At 28.4% G+C, this 14806-nt stretch overlaps 1 protein-coding gene and 1 non-coding gene across 2 annotated transcripts; both read right to left on the bottom strand.

Moving 5' to 3' along the window:
- Window positions 1-239: 239 nt before the first annotated feature.
- LOC105636891 (putative ribose-5-phosphate isomerase 2) lies at window positions 240-1587 on the bottom strand. The gene has a single exon (XR_016318588.1). It is a non-coding gene; the product is annotated as a putative ribose-5-phosphate isomerase 2 (transcript).
- Window positions 1588-10435: 8848 nt separating this feature from the next.
- On the bottom strand, window positions 10436-12674 carry LOC105636889 (Auxin efflux carrier family protein). The gene is made up of 2 exons (XM_012220284.4): window positions 12308-12674; window positions 10436-11962 (listed from the first exon to the last, which is right to left on the bottom strand). Exon 2 carries the CDS (start codon window positions 11922-11924, stop codon window positions 10569-10571), a length of 1356 nt encoding a protein of 451 aa, XP_012075674.1. The 5' UTR covers window positions 11925-11962; window positions 12308-12674; the 3' UTR covers window positions 10436-10568.
- Between the last annotated feature and the right edge of the window lie 2132 nt (window positions 12675-14806).

Below are 14806 nucleotides of genomic sequence, written 5' to 3' on the forward strand. Positions count from 1 at the left end.
AAGAATTAAGTAATACAAGCTAACCAGATGAGCGAAAAAGCATGTTTTGCTGATTAGCCATGAATATATATATATATATATATATATATATTCCTGCAAAATTACCAGCAATATAGCTACAGTTCCTGCATATTTAATTGTTTAGAACAAGAACTATTGTCTAAAATGATGTATCATCCAATCCAGTCAATTCAAGCAAGACAAACTGGCCAAAATGGATGAATCAAGTAAAAAACAAATAGCATCCAATAATAATTTCTATATTGAACAGAAAATGAGATAGCAGCTGATACAAAATTAAGTTAATCATTCAACTGCTTACATATTCCTAAAACGTCCTAATTTTCCAGCCAACCGAAACCAAATGGAGATAATGTCTCTCCACAATTGTTGTTAATATTGTTACGATAACAAGTCCAAGAAAAAAAAATTAGAAGTTACCAATTTCATTAGTAACCATCAAAAAGATTGTTTTTTTTTTTGTTATTATTGTTAAATAACCATTTCCATCTCAATCTACTTATTCTTCATGGTGACTCCAAATTCACCAGCAACAATAACAGTAGTTGCCATACCAAGAAACATTCCATGTTCAACAACTCCAGCTAGCCTCAAAATAGCATCACTAGCAGCTTTTAAATCACCAATATCCTTTTTGAAAAATAAATCTACAATATAATTCCCATTGTCAGTAACAAAAGGCTCACCACTTTCACTGTCTCCATTTCTTCTCAACTTGGCCAAGCAATCTGCATAACCAAACATCTCTTGAAGCCTTTCTTGTGTAAATTTCCAACAGAAAGGCACAACCTCTACAGGCATAGCTCCATTAGCTCCAATATGAGGAACCAATTTTGACTCATCAACAATAACTACAAACTTTTTACAAGCACTTTCAATCATTTTCTCTCTTAACAAAGACCCACCTCGTCCTTTCACCAAATTGAGATCGGAATCCACCTCATCGGCGCCGTCGATGGCAAGATCGACGTTGGGGTGAGAATCAAGATCAGATAAAGGAATACCTAGAGATAAAGCTTGTTGGTGAGTCTTTTTTGAAGTGGGTATTCCAATAATGTTCTTTAACTTTCCTTGGTGCAAGAGATCCGCGATTCGGTCGACGGCGTGTTTGGCGGTGGAGCCGGTACCGAGGCCGAGAACCATACCAGACTGGACAAAGTCGACAGCTTTATAAGCTGCAATCTTTTTAAGCTCGTCCTGCGTAAGAATAACTGGAGGTTGGGATATAGGAGCCATAGGAGATAAAGGTCCTGCCTCCATTGATAACTTTTCTGATCCAATCAATGGCTGACATGGAATAGCCATTTTTTCTTCCTTTTAATTTATAAGAAGAAAAAAATCAGAGGCAGAGACAAAACAGATATAGAGACAAAGAGGTTATGTTTAATTGAAAGATAGGGTTTGTGTGAAGGAAACGAGCGGGCGAGGAAGAAGGAGGAATTGGGTTGAGGTTTTATAGAGGAAAAGGTAACCGCGGGTGATGGTGCAGTGGTCCTGCAGGAAGGAAGGAAAGATGGAAGGAAAAGAACTAAGGAAAGAAAAGGAAAGGAAAGGAAAATAGTTTCCAGAGAATGGGAATTTTGACGTTGGAGGGAAATATAGGTGGAAAAGAAGATTCCTCTTTCTATATTATAATAACAAAGTATCCTATGCGTCTTTGACCGTGCGAGATATCAAGCTAGCGCAGCACCGCACATTATTATTTAGATAAATAATTCTACATGCCTATATCTTAAAAATATAAAAAGGATATTTTTCTACTTTTTTTTTAGATATTTTTAAAGCTTTTTTTTTTTTTTTATAGAAAACACAAGTTATATAGTTATTAATTATTTTAGTTCATATTTATCCTTGAATTCACATATATTATAATTTATATTCTTAACAAAAAAACTCTAAATTTATCATATAAACTAAACTATTTGTTTGTATGCTTTTTTTCAAAATGTACTAAGTTCATGGATTCTTTATATATTATTCATTTTTTAAAGTTTTTTTTAATTTATTGTTAAGATGATATTATGGTTAATTTTCACTCTATTTCAGTTTTTTTAAATAAAATTCCCTTGAAAGAAATATTTTATATAATGTTAAGTCCATTAAAAGGCAAAGTAGAAAGTCAAAAAAAAAAAAAAAAAAAAAAGGCAAAGTAGGATATCCCATGGGAGAGAGGGGATGTCATATATTCTTTCTCCCTTCACTAGAGGTCTCGAGTACGAACCCTTAGTATGAAGTCTCTTTAAATATTCAGGATAGTGCGATTTGTTCCTTTAAAAAAAAGCAAAGTAGGATACAAATTTTAAATACATTGAAGAGTGGATTAAAATATAAATTAAAAAATCATTAAGTAAACGATGATGGGAACGGATATTGGATTCGAAACCTTTTGGTTCTAATTAAAGTTTATTTTAAGTCTATTTCATCAATGAAAATAAAAATAAGTTATTCATATTGGGATATATATATATATATATATATATATATAACACACCTCACTATTGTGGTTAAATAAATAAAATAAATTACTAATTAAATCAATATTTGAAATGTTAAAAGAAATTTTTTTTTTTTATTTTTTTCCTCATACACTTTTATGAGGATTTTTACATTGGGGGTGGATTTTTCAATAATAAATAAAGAGAAAATTATAGTTACAATCTCTATATTTTACAAAATACAATTAGTCAGTCCATGTGTTTTTAAAAATATACTAAAATCTTCTTGTAATTCACTTCCATCAGATTATAAGGTCTTTCTATCTAATTTTTGTATCTTTTTCATTAAATGCTTATAAAATGATGAAAACACCTCTTTTCTTACCTTTGGTATTTTTTTAAAACACATGAATGAATTAATTGAATTTTTCAAATCACAAAAATTATACTGTAATTTTTTCATATAAAATTTTAATATTTCTTGTTTGAACTCAGTGTTTTCTTGTTGACTTAACGTAAGATCCAAAAAAAAAAAATTGACAAAAAAATCTATAGAAATAAATTAGTAAATTTTTAAAAATATATGGACAGATTAGTTGTATTTTGCAATTCACAAGGATCATTCTATAATTTTTTCTAAAATAAATAGGTGAATACAATAAGATGGAAAAACAATAGCAAAAGACATTGACTCACGGAACTTGTGACTTGGAAGTATCCAAATTTGACAAAAAAAATGAAGATTTGATTTAGGTGATATCACTAAAAATTTGGAGTCATTGCTTATTGGTTTTCCCTTCTTTGTCTTGTTAAGGGTAGGCCATGTGAAAGAAACCGAAGTAAAAAGCCTCCCTTTGCTTTCTTTCCTCATTTCCAAAGAACAATCAAGTGGCAAATAAAGCTTAGAGATTTCCTCTAATTGCTATTCTCCGCATATTCCCAACCACTACTTAATTTTCATGTCTTTTCTGGGATGATTGGATTGATTTTTTTTCTCTTTTTTTGGACTATATGCATATTTTTGGTAAACTTACTATTTAGTACCTTAGAATTGATTTTAATGTCTACTTAGGCCTCATTTGGTCTACTTCCCGGGGAGTTCAATTCTTAGGAAGTAAAGTTCCATGGAAGTTACTTCCTGTGAAATACAGTATGTTTAGTTGATATATTAATTTTTCGAAAAGTAAAATTGTGTCAATAAAATATAATATATAAATGTCAATAATACCTTACCATGAATTTGAGTATATTAATTGAATCATTGAAAATACCTATGAAACAAGGACAAAATGGACTTTTTCAATTTCTAGAATTGAGGAAGTGCACTTCTTTGGATTGAGAGGGTAACTTACTTCCTGTTCAGTCAAAGGAAACAAGAGTTTCAAGTCCTTTTTATATTTTTGAGAACCAAAATAAATGCTATTTCTCACTTTCTGAAAACTTCAAATTCCCGAGAAAAGTTACCCCAACCAAACAAGGCCTTAGTTTTTATAATTTTGATTAAATACTTAAATTACCCCAAAATGTTGAATTTGTTTCTATGAAAAAAAAACTAATTTTTACCGTTTAAGATTTGATTATTTCAGCATATCAATCTTTCATTTCATGATAATAATATTCTTCCCGCCCTACCCAATTTTCTTCTTGAGTGTTCTAAAATTATTTTTCATTTGTATTTTTTTTTTTTTGCTTTTTTCGAGAGGTGATATGGAATGATATGAATCTCTTCTCCATTAACTAGAGGTTTCAAGTTCGAGCCTTAGGTATGAAGTCCTCTTAAACACTCAGGAGAAAGAGAGCTTTGCCCCCTTCTGTAGACCTGCTCGGTACAAATCCAGATTAATCGGGCCAATGAACTTTGAATATCAAATAATTAAAATATTTTTTTTTTTTAAAATACTCATTACGAAATTTTGATATGCTGACCATTCATCCAATTATAAGAATCTCAATTGATCACGAATAAACAAATTTTAAAATCTTTAGGTAGATACAGAAAAGTAAGAAAAACAAATTATAGTTAAATTAATTTAACCAATTATTCTTAGACTGTATGGAAAAAAGATACTATACTTTGATATGGAGAGCATAATTAGTTAAGTAAAAGTTAGAGGTGATTTAGTTATTTAATTAAAATATATGGACCAAGTAATAATTAAGTAAAACCCCAGAAAGTAAATAATTTAGTTTATTTTTATTTTTATTATTACAAAGCTATAACTTTTGATATGCTCTTTTAGCTTAGTAGGTTATACTTTGAAGATGATGTGCCCTATCCCTATGGTATATAGATCATAATATTCTTGGGAAAGGTCATTAGACTGACTCATCCACCTCCACTACTTTGGTCACTTACAATGGTTTATATTGCTTGTCTCCTTGTTTGATTGTTTTGTGGGGTAACATTAAAATCTATATGTTTATGCAAGGATAGGTTATTAGGACTTAGAAGCTCTCATTTAAATATTTTTTTTCTATTTTTACATCAATTTTCATTTTCTTTCTTCTTTTTGTTATTTTCCTCTTTCCTCTCTTTTTTAGAAGCATAATGTCTTTCTCTAGTTTAATTTTTGTTCCACTTATAATATCCTTTAATGATGATGTACTCAATTTTAGATAGTGTCTTTTAGTATATTAATTACACTCCAACCGTCCATAAATATAATAAAATATTCATTAATTTGATTAAATTAACTTTTAAAATTATAGAGATAATTTACATTTAATATGAATAAGGGGTAAACTTGAAACATCATTAATTATTTTTTGATATTTTTAAAATGACTTATAGGAGTGGATAAAAGAACTATTGTAAAACGACTTATATTCATATATAGAGAGAGAGAGAGAGTAGTTATTATTAATAATTACTTATGTATGAAAATATATTTAGTTTTTTGTGATGATCCTTAATAATTATATTAATATTAATTAATAATTAATTTATGTATTTTATTAATGAAAAGTGCTTTGAGTATTTTATGGAAATTATTCAAATATTAAATTTATATTGCTCTAATTAAAATAGAATTTGAGAATTTATGTTTGTCTTATTTGATTAAATAAACAAAAAATTAAACAATCAATTTTAAATTATAAAACAATTTTTTTTTGAATTTATAATAAAAATTAGACTCTTTATTTATAATGTTTTTGATTTATAACTTATTTATTATGTTTAATATTTATTATACATATTAATACACTCGGGATCTATTCCAAATTTCGAATACACTACATAACTTTATCAACATTTTCAACCATTTTTTATTATAGGTAAGCAGGGAAGGTATGGCCCTTGCTGGCCATCCATTTACATGTTTCTTGTACATTTGATATTATTATATATATCTAAATGGCGTGAATGGTTTACATGTTTCTCTTTTTGCCCTTATTAATAGCACCTTTCACTAAATTGTTTTTTCTGCAATGGGCCAATTAGCCCAAAACTTTCAACCTGCCTATAATATATTCTTTTTTTTTTTTTTTTGGTTAAATGTCCCTATTATATAATTTTTTTTTTTAAAAAAACATGTACTTACCACCACCACTATTATTAATAAGTGATAATCTTATAAATTTGTTCATCAATTTATTGTTCATTTATATATTATTATGTATTTATTACTCTATTAGTACAAAATTTTAATGGCAAATTTTTTTACTCTATTATCTCAAGCATGTTCAAGTTAGAGTTGTTCCCAATAAAAAAAAAAAAATCACAAATTAGGTTTTTTATTATTGGTTCCTTAAGTCACAGAATTATTACTTTTTTTTTTAAATGAAAATTTATCACAAAGATCTGTTTGGCAATCGCCTTTGAACTAACTTTTAGTGTTTCGAACAAAATTAAAATTCCATCACATTATTCAGTAACATAACTATTATAATAGTTTTTAGATGTTAAAAGAGCTTTTTATGAAATATTAAACATTCTAACGTTTAGATTTTTACATAGATTAATTAAATTTTTTAGACAAACATGTCTTTTTTTTTTAATTAAGCTAATTAAACATTCAACGTATTTGTCTTTTTTTGTCATTTTAAGTTAAAAAACTAATTTAAAACGCCATATAAATAACATTCAGCTAACAACTAATAACTAATAGAACGACTAACAACTATTAAAAGAGCAAATATTACTAAGGATACCATAACCTTATTTAATATTATATTATATGGTTTCGATTTCAAAATCGCCGGTTTCAGTTATAATAAAGATAGAACCAAATAATATTACTATTTTTTATATATACCTTATAGTATATATCATAATTTTTTACTTTATGTAATAGAATTTAGATTTAAATAGAAATTAATATCACCAATTAAAATTAAATTATTTATTTTTTCAATCAATCAAATTAAAATTCTAAATGATATTTTTGTCCATCCAAAAATTTAGTAAAGACGCTTTTAGCATCTCAATATTCGTCATCCATTTCACTTTATATATACTACTATTTTACAATGTGTAGTGCACGATTGAATCCTCGTTATATAATTTTATATTTTTAATTGACGAATATAATAAATATGATAAAATATCAATTTATAATTATATTTAACTAAGTCTTGCACGTTGATTAGCATTATCATTTTTGTAGAATCCGTTGGAAGTTTTAATTGCTTTCTTATAGTATTATATATATATATATTGCAATAATAGCACATTATGGTACAATAATGTCAAAACGGACAATATCTATCAAAATAAAAATTAGAAATATAATTGAAGCCAAATATAAGTAGGAATCAAATATGAAATGGATGAATAAACAATTTTTTTTTTCATTTTGGCGTGGCAAATGGTTAACCAAATGGATTTGGAAGACTCCATTGGAGTCAAAGACTGAATAACTCATGAATGGTCTTGCATTTTTAGAAAAACAAGTCATAAGCCCAACTTGGGCTTGTAACATAGCATTGATACGGCATAGTTTAAATGTGCAATGTACCTTGTAAGATGGCTTTTGCCTTTGAATAGAAATTTGGTGTTCCTTCCTTTCAATACTTACAATAGAAATAAATTCAACACACGCATTTGACACTTATCTTGATTTTGATTCTCTGCAACCTCTAAGAAACCTCCTCCATACTTAACATTATTCTTTTCATTTCCATGATATAAACATTATATGCATGTGCAATTATTGTGTCCATCCATGAAATTTTTAAATTAAAATTAGGGTTGGTAGATAAACTATGATTAAATTTCCGGTAAGGATAAAGAAATGAAATGAAATGATTTTTGTTTGGAAAAATTACTATTTTATCTTTGTATTTAATTAAAATACATGATTTTGTCTCTATATTTTTTTTAATATACATTTTTATCCTTTTTTTTTTTACCTCTATTACAATATCATATCATTCTTTCAATTTTTTCATTAAATATAGAGATGGATTAGTTAATTTTCGCCAAATTATCAATTTATTGACGAAAAAAAGTACACAAAATTGATATAAAGATATAACAGTATAATAGAAGCATAAAATAAGGACAAAACTATGTACTTCTAAAAATGCAACAATGAAAAAATATAAAGAGATAGAAATCAAAAATGAAAATAAATTATCTTAATTAAATTAATATTTTATTTAATATGACTGTAAAATTAGAGTTCTCAAACTATAAAATTTATGGAAAAAGGGAGAATTATTATTTTGTCTCTCAAGTTGGTCAAATACACTACTTGGTCTTCACTTTTCCCTAAATACATGATTATAGTCTTAACTTTTACTTCCATTCAATACTTTAATCCTTCCCATTATTTAAGAGGATTCACCGTTAGTTTGTATTAAAAAGTCAAAAATGCCTCTTATTTCATCTAAGAAAAAATGAACAATACAAATAAAGCTGTATAAAAATAAATCCAGAAAATTCAAAATCTTTAAGCTCACAAATAACCATAATTTTGAGATGAAATTTTATGGACGAAGCTATTATAATGTTCTAAAATTTATTTAGCTATATGCTTTGACAATATCATATGATAATGAAAAAATAGAGAACCGGTTCAAAAAAAAAAAAAAAAAGGAAAATACAGAGAGAAATAGAGGAAATACAAGATAGATATAAACAAGAATTGAAATTATAGATTTCTTTCTCAATCAAATTACACATTGCTTATTCTCGTTTGTTTTCTTTCTTTAAGTCTGAACCAAATAACTATTTTGAAGAAAATTGAATGAAGCGAACAAAGTCGTTCTCGCTTTATAGATGACAAGATAAAGCAAAGAAGATTCAAAAAATGAAATTAAAGCATTTGTATTGGAATCAAAAGCAAATTGAAAATGACACATTGATTTCAAAATCTCTCAATTCCAATGACTACCCATTGGTTCCATCCTACGTGAATAATCCAAATTTGAGATCTGGGTCCTCGAGACTCTCTATCCAGCATTGAGCGGAGACGTCAGTAGCCGATCTAAGCAAACCCTTCATTGTCTTAGTCTTATATTGTTATGGAACCGAGCGAGATTGATAAGACTTTGCTCATCTATAAGAAGGATTGAGCATATCATTGAATTTTCAATCTCAAATGAGAATTTGTTTAGATAATTTCACCTCTAATATAACTCTTACTCTAATGTTGTGTTTAGATAATCTTTTTTTTTTTTTTTGAAATCAGAGAGTGCATGATAAGATAAATTGAGTGAGATAAGAAAATGAAGGCCGAGAAGACAAAAAGCAAAGAAGGTTGATGAAGGGTTTTTAGTCATAAAAAATTCTCTCTCTTTTGATTGTATTCTAATGCTTTGACTCACAGTAAAATAGTAAAAAAATAATTGAAAGGACTAAAGTATTGGATAAAAATAAAAATTAGGGACGTATTCATATATTTTGAAAAAAATAAGGACTGAATAGTGTATTTAACCAAAACTCTGGGATAAATAGTAATTCTCTCTGCAATGAATAAGTAACTAAATAATTAAAACAATAAAATTTCAAAAAATTAATCAGTTTTAGTACTGGGATATGTATATGTACTGGTCTAATGTCATGTCAAACGGTCAGAAATTACTCAGGAAAAAGAAAAAAGAGAGATCTTCAAAGTCAAAATTGGAATCAAATTGTTCATCTCCTCTAACTTTCTACAAAATTCAATTCAATCTCTTTGAACAAAGAGTTGACACATGTAATGTAGATTTTGGAATAGACTTCTCTTATATTATTTGTGATATAGTTTTTACAATTCAAACTATTGAAAGTAAAATATAAGTTTCAAAATTATCATTAAAAAATCACAATAAAACTGATATTTTAAAGGAAAAATGCATCAAGTTTTATGTTATGTAAAAATGGGCTAGAGATAACCAACCCATAAGCCCAAGATCCACTGCCTTCTGTTTTTCAAAACACAAATGGGACTTTGTTACCCATTTTGATGCAATAGTCTATAGCATCAATTAAACGGATTATAGTTGAATCTAAATGGATTCATGTAATAATGGGTTAGAGTTAAATCTAAATAGATTCATATAATAAACAGGTGACTCATATAAGACACGAGTTTAAGCGGATCGTGTAACGGATTGATTAATTTAACCCGTTTATTTTAAGACAAAATATAATTTTATATATAATATATATATTAAAAGGGTTATAAGTGTTATATGTATCGTGTTTTGACCCATATATAATTTATTTAATTAAATTTGATTAAATTTTTTTGACTCATATGACCCGTTTAACGGGTTTCATGTATCACTTGTTTAATTTTCGTGTTCACCCTGATCACATTGCATGTTAGATGGATCCGTGTCGAACCCGACAGGTCACCCATAGTATATATGTCTAAAAGGATAATTGATCATCACAAAACAGAATGAAATGGAGGTTGAGCTGTTTTACTGATTAAAAAACTTTAGATACTACTAGGAATGTGCAAAGTTCACAAACAAAATTCCTTTTTCAACAACACAATCAGCAATATTAAGCAGGCCCTTGGTCATTCCACAAAATCAACTCAGCATGACAGAACTACAATTCATTGCCACTAGCAGTATCCAATTGAGTACATAAAGCAAAAAAGTAATATTTAAACTTATATACAAGGAAATTATGTTTTGGTTGTCAACAAGCTTGCATTTATGTATGATTTACCCTCAAGTGTAAGATAGTAATTTGAAGTAAATCACAATATACAAAGAAAGGGAAAGCAGAGCAAATACATGTTGCCAGAAGAGAAGAGCAGAAGCCTCTTTCACTGCATAACCTCTCAAGCTCGCAATCGCTCCCAATAAAATGGCGCTTGGTGTTGTGTACTGTAACAAGAGCACGAATCTGTACATTGCATCACCTTGTTCAAGAAAATTCAGCTTATCTGCCAATATTACAACACCAATTCCCAGCAGAGGAAGCACCAAAAGCCTCGCTATAGTTATGCCAATTGTAGTTCGAAGACCAAGTTTAGACTCATTTGGTCCCTCGGCAAGCATACCTCCAAGAATAAGCATAACAGATGGCACCATAGCACCAGCTAAAATCTCTAAACTGTCTGTCACAAAAGATAATGGAGCATCATATCCAAAAACAAAACTTTTTATTTGCGGAACCATCCCAACAATGATAGCTAATAGTGAAGCAATTGTTGGAGGTTGAAGTATGTGCTGTATGGGAGTTTGTTCCGCGACTGTTCTAATTCTCCTCATAACTTTTGGCTCAGCCAAACACCTAATAGACCTAGGACTAGTTGCAGCATCCTCTCCAGAGAGCTCAAGGTCTGGAAAATTTGTGTGTGAAAGGGATGAGAGGCTGTTAAATGTCCTAGCAATGAATGGAGTCTTGGCATGTTCGGTTTCTTTATCCTCAATTCCTGGCCATTCAGCTTCCACAAGAAGCGGTCTACTGACATCAGCAGGTGTTATTTGTTCCTCAATCTCACATCTTTCATCGACAATCTCATAATATTCTAGCGGTGGCTCCATCATATGATAAACAAGTGTGTAAACTAGAATTACTGCAACCCACTGAGCAAATGAGACATAAGCGACTCCTCTTGAGTGACAATGTTCTCCAAATGGATTTTCTTTAGTATGACAGACAGATCCAACTATTGCTAGAGGAAGATTTCCAGTATTTCCAAAGGCAGTCATGATAATAGTGAATCTATTAAATTCAGGCGGGGGGCGACATATAGCCACAACTAACAGCCCAAGCAAGAAACCAATCAATGTACTAACCAATACATTGACAGGGATAAACCACCAAAGAGCAATGTTCTGGAGCGTAATGCTTTCACCAAGCTCAGTAAATATTAAGCAGGGCAAGAATAGGGCAAAAACTAGCTTGCTTAGAAGTCTAAATGTTGCTCTGGGGGTGATTTGGGTTTTTGGGTGTGCAAGAATCAATCCAATAACTGTAAGGCAGATAAGTTTCATCAAAGGCACTATAGCAGTTACCAAATCTTCACCAGTAGACTTCATATTGTTTTCATATAAAGCAGACATATATCTAGACATCTCCGTATTGTTTGGATCAAGAAAAGTATCTTTTTTCGCTGCAATAAACAACACAAGATCTTACAAAAATTTCAAAAAGAAACAAAATTAACCCAAAAACCATTCGAGAAATTTGAAGTTCTAAAATACAGATATAATTAATCACCAAGCAAAGTAGCCAAATCTTCAACAAATGAAACAAGGGTCTCAAGACTATCACCAATCGTCAACAAAAGATATCAGATTAAAAAAAAAAAACAGAGAGAGAGAGACTACCAGAATAAATTATAGATAAAAAAGATTAAAAATCAACATAATATTAATGGAATATGGGTTTCAAGAATTCAATTGAAAAAACATATTTAACAAGGATAAATTGAATTAAATTTAAGAGGGAGACTTACAGATCACAGAATTGAACTGAGACAACTCGAAGTAGAGAGAGATTAAAGAGAGAGTCAAGATTTACTCAAAAGGGGTTCTACAGTAGGAGGAAAAAGATTCACGAGATTCTTCTTTCTACCAGGAAAAGAGATGACAAATTCCAATCTCCTATTAGATAATAAAAAATTGATAATGGTTATACGCAGTTTAGTTTTTCTTTCTCATCGTTCCTCTGTTGCCAAAAATAAAAGAATTTGTATTTTGTCTTTCATTTATCCCTTCTTTGGATGTTTATCATAGAACATTGTCGAGCTTCAGAGGCCGTTTTGCAGAGTCGAAAATTTAATTTGTGTAATTCGATAAAGTCCAAATTATACGAAAACACTTTGTCTGTTATTCAATTTATAATTATATTTTTTTGGAAGAAAATTTATAATTATATTTGGAAAACTTAGATATTATTGATAATAATTATCTTTACTCCAATATTATTTTAAATCTTAAAACTTTATATAGTAATAATGATTATCTTTATTTGGCATGCATACTTATTTGAACAAAAAAGAAATAACATGTAAACTATTTTTCAGATTTTTCATTGTTAACACAAAACTGTTTGGATCAAAGAAAAAATAAATCATTTTTAAGAAAAATGATTTGGGGTAAGAATATTTTCTAACTATTGATAAATTTATTATAATTTTATAAATATGTATGTTTAATTAATTAATTACCGTGTCCACTATTACTAGTTATTTGTCATCACTTATTACTAGTTATTTGTCATCACGGCTACTAATACTAATCTCTGGCTACCTCCGTCAACGCCATTGATCAACATTGGCTATCACAATTCATCACTTTTTATGCATTTTTTATATTTAATAATAAATTTATAAAATATGAGATTTCTATAATTATAACCGTTTTATGATATAAGTTTAAAATTGTAATATTTTTAATTAATTTTCAATATTATAATAAAATAATAAAAAATATTTTTTAAAATCAAATTATTTTATAAAAACAAATAAAATTTTAATTTAAAATAAAAATCTACCATCATAAGATTCTGACTAATTTTAATTTAAAATTAAAAAGTAGTGATATCAACAATGAAGTTATGTGGTCTAAAACTATATACTGAAAAAAAAAAAAAATTGCAGTTTAATGGATTTTATAATAATTATATTCTCTAAAACTATATTTTGGGGGAAAAAAAAAACTGCAGTAAAGTAACGCATATTTATATTCAAATATATAATGATAATGATAATAAGGTGGGCCAGTCTTCACGTTGCCTGTCTGGCGTTGATTGATGCTCATTTTTAATTTAATCACGTCATATCCCTTGTCTTGGTTAGCGTATGGACCTTTCGCTAACTTTTTTTTTTTTTTTTTTTATAAACTTTTTCTTAATAATGAATATTAATTATTATTTGATAAATATTTAGATACCCTAAAATTCACCAACATCTTACTCTTTATCTCTTTATGTGAACCAAAATACATAAATTTACTCATATATCACAAAAAATCTTGTTAGGAATGAAATAATCATATATGATATTCCTCATTTTTAACTTCATCCTCAGTGATAGCCAGATTTTTTTTTTTTTTTTATAAAAGAAAATTGCTTAAAATGGTAATTTTGAGAATACTGCCAAGCAAAATACCAATATCCCCTTGTATTGGTTTTTAGTTTAAACATTGATTTTGTGAGAATTTAAAAAAAAGTGACGGATATTATTTTGACCGCAATTAATATTTCAAAACAGACTGTACCGCACTATAAGAAAATGATAACTTTTTACATTATGTGCACAAATTAAATTTTTGGAGTGCAAACATGCTCTGAATAATGTACACAATTTCTGCTACGGTTAATAATTAAATATGTACGTAAAATGAGATTTACTCACAACTCTCTAATAAATTAAGAACGAAATGACATTTTTCTCTAAACAACAATGCTTAACTCAGAACTGTTGTGCCAATTTATATTTCTTTTGATTACCTTCTTAAATGGTTAAAGAGAGAAACAACCTAAATTATGTTGAGATTCAGTACCCTTTTAAATTGTTAGTGCAGTTGTTTAATGATGTTTTTAATAGAAATAACAAAATTAATTCTATCTTCGTATTATTTAATCATGTTTTGCAAGTTCTGCTAACGAGGTAACCAAAAAATACAAATGATTTGTGCTCATATTTACAAGTACTATAACATGATGTTTGCACGTGTTAATAGTTGTGCACACTTAGAATTTGGTTTCCATAAACAATTTTAACTTAAATAGTGCAAACACAAAGTATATTTAATCCATGTACACTTATACCAAAAATAAGTGGAAATTTTTATATGAGTAGTGGAGCCCACTTTTTTTTCCTTTTTTTTTTTTAATTCTAAGTAAATAAAACTCCTGGTCTAAGTAACTCATTCTCTCTCTCATCCTTTAGCATCGTATGTCTCATCTTTTACTATCATTTTATTAAAATTTAGAGATCACTTAATTATCT

This window comes from Jatropha curcas, chromosome 10 (assembly GCF_041381405.1).
Source record: "Jatropha curcas cultivar XTBG-Jc1 chromosome 10, XTBG_Jcur_1.0, whole genome shotgun sequence".
Lineage (NCBI taxonomy): Eukaryota > Viridiplantae > Streptophyta > Magnoliopsida > Malpighiales > Euphorbiaceae > Jatropha > Jatropha curcas.